We start from the raw sequence: 9,707 nt of genomic DNA, 5'->3' as shown, positions 1-9,707 counted from the left end.
AAATACCAACAAAGAAGACTAATGAAAACTATCCCCATCTTTAGCATTACATTGAATATGGCAAAAAGGATTTTGACTGGGAAAGCCCTGAACACGTGGAAGCGTACAAAGGGGCACTTTACACCCTCTCATTTCTCTGTGGCCTGTTATCTTTGGAACCGTCAGTCTACAGGAAAGCTTAACAAGTTTTCAGAGAATTCGTGCAGTCCCTACAAAGCTCTGGGACACCAGTGACTATTTCCTACCGCATGCGGGCCCCTCACGGCGGGGCAGGTGCGGGGCCGGGCCGGGCTCGGGCTCCGGCCTGGATCGGGCCTCCCGCGGGGTCCCTGCTGCGAACACGAGCACGGAGGGTCCCCGAGGAGCCCCCGGGCCAGCAGTGCGGCCTCAGCCTGGCCGGGCCCCGCGGGGAGGCAGCGGCTGCCGCCCCCGCTCCCTCCGGCACCAGCGTGCTGAGCTCCTGGATTGTGGGAGAGTGTCCGTGTGCGAGACGCTCGAGCAAGGAGGGCCGGAGACCCAGGGGCCGCGGCTCAGGGGGGCTCCGCCAGTGGCTGCCGGGGCGGCCGCTCCCGCAGCCCGCCCGGCGGGAGGCGTCACCGCCCGCTTGAACCGGAACCGGTTCGCGGGGGCCGCCCGGGGCGGCTGCTGCTGCCGCCGCCGCTGCTGCTGCGGTGTCGCTGCCGCGGAGGCTGCGGTGCTGCCGCGTGGGTGCGTGCGCGGAGCGGGCCCGGCGGCTGCGCGGGGGCGGGGGAGGATGGGGCTGTGCCCCGGCGGGCCCCGCGCTGCCCGCCCGCGGAGGAGGGCGGCTTAGCTGCGGCAGCCCACGCCGGCGGGCCGCTCTGTGGGGCCGCCTCCGCGGATGAGCCGCCGGGGGGAACCGCCGGCGAGTGCAGCCGCAGGGCGCCGCAGCCGCCGCCTCCTCCCCCGCCGCCGCTCCCTCTTGTCGCCGCTGCCGCCCATGGCTTCCCGCCACCCCCGCTGACCGGCCGCCCCTCGCCTCCTCCCGAGCCGGGCCGGGCCGGGGCCGGGCAGAGAAGATGGGGAACACCACGTCCTGCTGCGTCTCCTCCAGCCCCAAGCTGCGCCGGAATGCCCACTCTCGGCTGGAGTCCTACCGCCCCGAGGCCGAGCTGAGCCGGGAGGACACGGGCTGCAACCTGCAGCACATCAGCGACCGGGAGAACATCGACGGTGAGCGCGGGCGGGCGCCCCGGGGAGCCGCTGCATCCCTTCCCCTCCCCTCCACTCCCTGCGGCGGGCACGGCTCTGCCCCGGCGGCTCCCCCGCGGGTGGGGCCGGTCCGGCCGGTCCCGCTGTCCCGGCACCGCGTCCCTCCGCGCTGCCACGGACGGTGCCGGTCCCCGTGCCCGCCCCCGCGGGGCTCACGGGGATACCGCGGTACATTCCGCCTCCAGAGCTGCTCATGTCCCCGGGGAGTGCTGTGCGGGACCCTTCTAGCGGGGGCTGGGAGCATCCTCCCCCCGCGCCGCGCCGCATCCTCTGGCAGGGTGCAGTTTTTTAGCCCCGGGTCTGCGCTGCCGAGACCCTTCGCCCTTCAGAACGTCGTGAGGTGATATTACGGTCGGTCCCGGCGGGCTCATACACCTGGGGCTCGGCTGTGGCCCAGGGGAGTGTCCCTCGCCCTTGGCAGGGCTGGCTGTGCCGAGCTCACGTCACCTGCCGGGATGTCACCTGCCAGGCCTCTGCAGGGGTGAGCGTTTAAAGGACAAACCCTGCCAGCGATAAAAGTGGGAGAAATGCTTCCCATGACAACCTTCTCTTCCAGTGACTTTTTCTTCCGTTACTGTCATGATGAAGTACAGTACTCATCATGAATACTGCCTCGCTCTCTCTTTCTCTGCAGAGGTATTAAAAAAGCCATGTTCCTGTTGGTTTAGTCGTGACTGAATGCGGTGCCGTTCTGGCTCGCCAGAATACAGCTTTATTTTAAAGATGTGGGTTGAGTTAATGTATATGTGTAATTTAGTTTTTGATTAGCTGAAGTATTTAGTCCTAAAACTTTACTTGCTAGAAGGTCAGCTATCTCATGGATTTGTTCACATGAACTGCCTTTGGTAGAAAGCCAGAAAGAAGGACTTTGGTGCCCTTCAGTTTGCCTTCCACATTTTTTCACAGTTTATTAGATTGTGATTTAGTACAGAATTCAATGTTCAGTCACTTTTTGACACTGGTAAAGTTGTGAAGCCCGTGGAAGCATATGTACCCTCACTAGTTTCTTTCAGTGAGGTGCATTCTAGAAATAGGAATATTTTTCAGATGTCTTTGCTACATGCAGTTGAAAAATTGAGTCTAACAGGATCAGTAGGTGGAAAAAATACATAATGATCTGATCTGAGAAAGCCAGAGAGGTGAAAGAACCAATTGTTGATCTGTGAATGATTAATTCTTACAGCATCAGTGGTGTACAGTGTAGCAGGATGCAGCTCTCTCTGATGGCACGGATTTCTCCATCTACAACAACACAGGCTGCAGTGAAGTTTTTGGTCAGAGATGTGTGGGTTTTGTGCCTTGTTCTTGGTGTGCCTTTTTTTTTTTTTATGGATGGGAAGAAAGGCTTTGATGGAAATAGTAAGTGCATGTGTGTTTGCACATTACACGTGCATGTAATGCAGGTAAGTTCCTGCATCTTAGTAGTTATTTGCAAAAAAACCCAGAAAATCTTTATTGGTTGGTTGTTTCATTTGTTGGGTCAAGGTACATGTGTGTTCTGTCTCTCTTCTCCTTTAAACTGTGGCATGTTTCAAGGCTAGAGTTGTAACCTGTTTTTAGAACACAGAAAATACCTCATACATTATTTATTTTTACGTTTTGTTGGTTTTTGTCTGGGGCCATTGTCGGTGCAATGCCACAGTTTCAAATGGGCAAGCTGTCTTCAAATTTGAAAAAGAAGAGTTTTGGGTTTCCTTTTTATGCTTTACTCTACTCTTGACCCTTTTTATGGATAGAGTCTGAGAAGTAAGTTTTCATTGGGGAGACCGATGGGTAATAAATGTCTGTACATGCAAAACAATGGGACAGACTGGGGTAAAACAACTTTTTGAAGTGTGCTTTGTTGCAGGTCTGTTACCCTGGAGTCATGCTCACTGAAGGTCTCTTGGTTAAAGATGATGACTATTAAATGTAATAGGATGATTCTGTTTCTGAAATGTTATTTCATATTAGACTAGCTATTATGTTTTTGTTGTTAGATCGTTTGAGGTTGTATGGTATACAGATGTTGGTGGGTGAGACACTGGGGTGGGAAAACCCCTTCACAGTAGAAAACTCTGATGATATTTTTACCATTTTACAATGAAAGAACAATAGTCTGGTTATCTGAGTTGTGAGAGAATGCTGGATGTTTATTCCTTAGTGTTCCTGCAAGTCATAAGGTTTCTTAAATTGGTAGTGTTGCCAAATGTACTTTTTTTAAAAATTAAATAAATGATGACTGAGACTAATGCACTGAAAGGAGACATTTCTGACACTTCAAATTTATTTCTCACTGTTCTTCAAGTGAGAGCCCTTCCATCCTGCTTGGGTATATGTGTCAGTGACAGGTCTCAAAGTGCAAATTCATGTCTCTAACAGTCGTTTCGTTTGTCAGTGGTACCTTTAGGAACTGTAAAGACCATGTCATGTAGTGTCTGAGTTACTGTGTTTTGTGTGGAAGTTGTTTTCATGCTCATATTGATGGAAGTTCAGGAAATATTTTACTTTTTGAAGTGGGTAAATCTGCTTTAATAAATCAAGAACTTTTAGAACCATTAAATCAGCTGTGGGCTATTTTAAGCTTTTAAGAGATGCATGGTTTTCACTGTTACAGGCCCTCTTTCTGGCAGTATGAGAGGGAGAAAGAAAAAGAGAGAGGGATGTCAAACCTCAGAGAGATTTAACTGGAAATTTTAGTACTAGTGGAACTGTTTGACATCTGCCTGTCTTATGTACTCCCTAAGGAAATGTTCATCAAATCTGCCTTCAAAATCATGCTTTTGAATTGTCTTCTCTAATTCAAGTTCCATACACAATCCACTAGTAGTGTTTTAAGGAACAGGTGGAGGAATTATTTTTCAGTAGGAATTGGTTTTTTATAACAAAATATCTCTACATCACTGGTACCTTGCCAGAAAAATCTCAATTTCTGTAATATTTTACAACTGTTTATAAATTGGCATCTGAAAGAAAAGGGGAATTTTGAAAGAGTTTTGATTAGGAGGTATTTATCAAGTGACTTGTTCTGGAGAATAGTAAAGTTGAATTTACCTTTTTTCCTCTTTTTTCTTCCCCTCAAATTTCTAAGAAGGTAGTGGACTTCTAGAAAAATCCACATGTGCAAAATTGCCTCTCTGAATATTGTGCGGTCACCAGAATGCTTTGCTTTTGTTTGTTTCTGAATGCTTTTTTATTTGTTTTATTGTTAGTTTGTACAGACCCATGATAATGAAGAACACCTAACAGATTTTTTATGTTTTTCTCTTTTGAGGAAGAGGGTAACTGTAACGTACAGACGTTACCTTCTGGTTTTGATGATTTATTACTTAGGCTGAGCTTCCACATTTCTCAGTGCTTCACATTTAGAAGTTTACTTTAAGAAAATTATGGCAGTGGATTCAAAACTTGTAGATTCCTACATCTACCTATTTGCTGTCAAGATTCTTTTACAGCAGTTAATGGCAGCCATAAGTAACAATAGTTAAAAGCTTTATGTGTCAGATTCCGTATCTCATTTGGATGCAAACTTTTGCCTGTGCAAGCTGTGTAAGCACCTTGGTGTATGCATTGTGTAAGTCCTCACTGGCTGGGCTACCCATAGCCTAGACTCCACTTACTCTTTACATCAGCAAGTCACAGTCAGACCCAGTGGTGGCTTAACTTGAGAAAAGGCAGCATAAGCTCATGTGCTCAGATGTGATTTCTCTGTTTGAAGCATGATTTCTATAGTCAGCTTTTCAAGTACGGAGCTGTAGTGAGGGGGTGAAAGGGAACATCTTACCACAAATATGATGGTGTGAAGCAAAGCTGATACCATACAATGAAATTGGCCAAAAGGCTGTTCCTGAAACAGAGACTAGATGGAGAGTTCCTAGGCTATTTCAAGAAAAGACAGTTCTTAATGATCAGCCCCTCTCCTTTTTTCCCCTTCACCCCACAAAAATCAGGTTTTTTTTTTTCTTTGTAAACTGCTAATGTCACTAGGTCATGCATTGCTAGCTCAGATAATGTTCTGTGCAACTGTGCATCACTGATAAACCTTTTCAGCCCTTTTCATGATGGGTCAATCATGTTTTTGCTGCATAATGCACAGGCTCCTAAGAATGGACTGCTTTTTAAAAAGCCATTTATTTGTTCATTTACATATTTTTTCTCCCTCCATCTTCTTGGAACTGCCATAAGGGAGAATCTGACATGAGATTAGTTAGTATTTGTGTATCTCGTCTGCTGGGTTTTATAAGAATTATGAGATTTTAGCAAAATAGAAGGAAGTTTTAAAATGTCTGCCCCATATACCTAATGGAATTTTGCTTAAAGGGAATACTGGTGTTTTCAAGAGCTAGGGCATGATGGGTTGCACGTTGTGAAGTAACTGACCTACTTGACAAAAGTCAAGACATAAGCACTTCAGAAGCAAATTAAACATGCAGTGTGCTGCACACAGACATTCCTGCTAAAACGTGGATTGTACAAGGATAGCCTTTCTTTAAAAACAAAGCCTATTTGGTTTACAGAAAATTCTCGTTCAAAAAATGTTCTTGTTCCCTTAGCCAGAAGTCCAGCACAGAGGTGATCTATGTGCCTTTCAGTACTACTGTTTTGGTATTTGGTATTTGGTATTACCTACTTAAGCATTTGTCAGAGGTCATGTATCAAGGATCCACTGCATCAAAAATTTACAAATGCAGCCTGCTATGGCCTTCATCAGTGAACCTAGGCCCATATTGCACCTTGCTAATGATGCCTCCTGCACAGCTTTCTTTTTTCTTCTGTTACCAGCCTTATCTGATTGTTCTGTCTGTGCCCTGCTTCTCCTAAGAGGCACCATCATGTCGTACAAAGCCTTCCCAAAACCTCATTTTTACATTGTTCACATCAAACCAATAAATGTACACCCTGTATGAAGTCAGTATTTTCATATTTAGCTGCAGAAACCTTCAGATGCACACATACTAGGACTAGTCATATCTGAACTTACCTCTAAGAAATTCTATTTGTGCACTGCCATCTGATTAATATTTTCTTTGAAAGTGAGTTATACAAGATCAACAGTCTTGGCTGGGTAAATTGGTACTTGAAACAGAATGACAGGACTTAAACTTATAGGTCTCAAATAATGGAAGGACTACTGTATTTTAAGTTGTTTTGGATATTTTTGGATTTATATTTGGATATTTTTTGCCTTGGGTTTTGTAATAAGAATAATGTATTTAAAAGCAATGAAAACCCCTTCTCTGTGTGGTCATAGCTGGTTTACCTAATTTTATGTGCCTACTGAAGGTTTTTCAGTCCTCCAGGGTATGTTTACTGCATCTTCAGGCCTTGCTCAGGTCAGATGATACAAAAACCAGTCCTGGTGGGACACCATACAGCAGCTGACACCGTGAATGCCTTTTTCTAGCTGCTCTCTGCTATGTGTCCTGAGGCTGGAAGGGCAATAAGTGAGCAGTGCCTAGCACTGCCTGATGGCCGTCCTTGTCTTTGTCCTGCCAGCCAGCTGCATGTCAGGCGTGGTCTAAATATCTTCCTTGTTTAACATCTTTGCAAGAATATGAATTACACTTTGCAAACTGAAAACATATCTATAGCCTTTCTCTGAGCTTTCTATGTTGAAATGAATTGGCATTACTTTTGCTTCTTTTCAATTTCTTTGAATTTGGATAAATAGAAATTTTAAAACGTGTAATTTTCTATGTGCATTCTGACATATGGAGTGATCTTTTTCACTTCATCCTGCAGAATATTTAATATGTGTGCCATACATCTCTGAAATGTATGTGAAGATCTAGCCAGCATTAATAAATCTTTTAAGTCTAGCAATTTATTATTTCGATGGACTATTGCAAGCAGTATGCAGAGGTGGTGCCTTCACTGGAGTAGTTACTACTTTCTCCGTATCTTCTGTAAGAAGAATGGACAGTTTGTAAGGAGTTCTGTCTCCTTACAAATCAACTTTGAAAGCAAATATTCCAGAATTGCTGAAATGGACTGTTGGGATGTTCATTTCCTGAGCTGAAACCTTTTTGTTGAAGTTGACCAAAGTTCAGAGATAGTTTTACTGTGTTCAACTTTAACTTTTGTTGCTGATTTTGTAGGCCCTATATGCCACCGTAACCCATCCCCTCAGCTGGTGCAGTAGGAGCATCATCAGCTCTTGTGTTGCTTCTGGGAGGACTGGTTTTAAACTTGGAGCTCTCAGTAGCCTGAACTGGGTGGAGAAAGAACTTAGTCTTCAGGCCAAAGCTCCTGCTTCTAATCCTTAACTAGTATAGAAGCTGGCTAAAGAGCTGTGGTTGGCATTAATGGAAAATTACTGATGAAAGCTGGTTGGAGAATTTGCACAAAATGGTTTTCCCCCTTTGTTTTGTTTTCCTTTCTCATCACACTTACATTTTGGGCCTGCAAATTGGAAAGGAGTGTTTAGACCAACAGTCATTCAGCTAAGACAAGATTCTCAGATCATCAAGAATTCACATTTTCCGTTAACTGGTGTTAGAATCATAGAATATCCTGAGTTGGAAGGGACCCACAAGGATCATGGAAGTCCAACTCCTATTGATTTACTTCTATCTTTATTTCTTTGGAATGATACTGGAAATTAATACCATTTCTTTTAAGGCAGGCGAATGCTGTAACCATGTTGCTGGACTACCTTTGTTTTGCCATCAGTAGGTGCAGTTTGCACTGCAAAACTTCTGCTGTCCTCCTGTAGCTTATGGTGGTTTGAACAAAGTATCAATAACATCAATGTTTTTGGTGCTGTGAGTGGCACTTTATTACTGTTTTTGTTGGTGTGAAAATGTTGCAGAAAACTGCAATAGTTGAATGCTCAGACAAAGTTATGGAATAGAGCTAATCCCAAAATTAAGAGTGAATTTTCATCCACCTTGTGTAGCATTTCCCATGCTCTTTTCCACTGTGGTTCTTAGAGGGAGAGTCTGCACTGTGATGTTCTTCTCTCTGTAATCAGAAGAGTCAGCCTTCAACTACTGATTCGTAATTTTCTTTTAAATAAAACCCCACCCAGCCTTAGTTAAAAAAAGTTGTATCTCAGACTTTTTGCTTGCTTATTTTTTTTGTCTACAAAATGATTCTTACACAGCTGTGGCTGAGATCTAGAAGGTATCAGATGGGAAGTGAAAGTATTTACTTTCAACAGTATTGAAACCAATATGAGAGGGTGTTGAAATTTTAGAAGATTCTTTTCTTTGCTGTGTTGGTATTTCATTAACAGTGGGAATTGATGAGTTATTCCTGCATCTAAAAGATGGATTTTAGGGAGACAAAACTTACAGAAGATACAGAGTACTCCAGGGCTTTGTAAAGTCAGGCTACCCAAAGTGATATGATAAAGGTGCAGTGTTACTGAATGAAGATCCAAGACTTGATGGTACAGGGATTCTTTTCTAGATTTAGAATTAGCAGTTAGAATTACTGGCATGCTTAAAATTGTTTCTGTTTTGCATTTTATCCCTGCACATTAGCATTCTGGGAAGCAGTACCTTTTTGTTGCCATGTTGTTATTTGTTTTATGACATCCTAATGGATGCTTCCAACTGAAAAAGAAACTTATTACCATCTTTGTTCCTGGAAAAAATACATTCATTTCAGATATTGAAAGTAGTACTGCATGGGAAAGAAACCGTGCTTGGTCAGCAAAGATGTTTTGAATTGCTATCCTACATTTTTTCACTTCTATGCAAGCTCTCTATGGAGGGGGTCATTTAGGAGTTGTCAGTAGATGAGGCTGTGTATGTGAAATGACTGGGAGCAGTTACGCTTTTGTGCTATTTATCAATAGCTCAATTTTACAGTTAAATATATGGTGGTTTCTTTATCCTCTTTCCTGACCTTCCTCTGGAAGGACATTGCATTAGATTAGAAGAACCAAAATTTGGAAATTGTAGCTGATCCTGAACATAGCAGACCATGCTTCCCTGCTTGGGCTAAAAGAAACTTTCAGGCTATGGTCAGTGAGCTTTACAAGCAGTAATGACATCTCTGAAGTAATTTGTGAGCTGTGTTGTGCAGTAAAGTGATACAAGTGATCTACAGACCTTGAAGAAGGTCTTTCAACATTTGAAATTAATTAGATCTCTTGATTCCTAGGCGTCTGTTAGGAGTTTTGGATCTCATCTGTTTTTCTAGCTTGGAAAAAAGTTGTCTCTGTGCTATATATGCAGTATTCATTCAGTAAACTGTAGTCTCTGCTAATTTGGCGTGGGTCTCTCCCCACTTTCTCCTCTTCAGAGAACACTGTTATAATAACCAATGTGAAATACAGGTTGGAAAAAGAAGTTATGATTGAGAACCTGCATATAATCCTAAAAGAAATTTTGATTTTCAGACGGTTGGTTTGCTTATTAGAGGACGGCAATCTCCTGTGTGTTTGGGAGGTAGAACCACAGCTATTAGGAATTGGGATCTTTAAAATCTCTTTTTTTTCCTGTTTGTTTTGTTTTCTCTTCATTTTGGAGAACTTTGAGGGACTTGTT

General features: G+C 44.0%; 1 protein-coding gene across 3 annotated transcripts in view; it reads left to right on the top strand.

Moving 5' to 3' along the window:
• Positions 1 to 762: 762 nt before the first annotated feature.
• CCNY (cyclin Y) overlaps positions 763 to 9,707 on the top strand; it is a 123,322-nt gene continuing 114,377 nt past the window's right edge. The window contains exon 1 of one of the 3 annotated variants that reach the window (XM_039548301.1): positions 763 to 1,191. In XM_039548301.1, coding sequence (XP_039404235.1) covers positions 1,038 to 1,191 — 154 coding nt within the window. In that variant the 5' untranslated portion in view covers positions 763 to 1,037. The remainder of the gene's footprint in view (positions 1,192 to 9,707) is intronic. The other 2 variants (XM_039548302.1, XM_039548303.1) reach the window with 2 other exon arrangements.

This window comes from Corvus cornix, chromosome 2 (assembly GCF_000738735.6).
Source record: "Corvus cornix cornix isolate S_Up_H32 chromosome 2, ASM73873v5, whole genome shotgun sequence".
NCBI classification, from domain to species: domain Eukaryota; kingdom Metazoa; phylum Chordata; class Aves; order Passeriformes; family Corvidae; genus Corvus; species Corvus cornix.
This window is presented reverse-complemented; position numbering and strand designations above follow the sequence as displayed.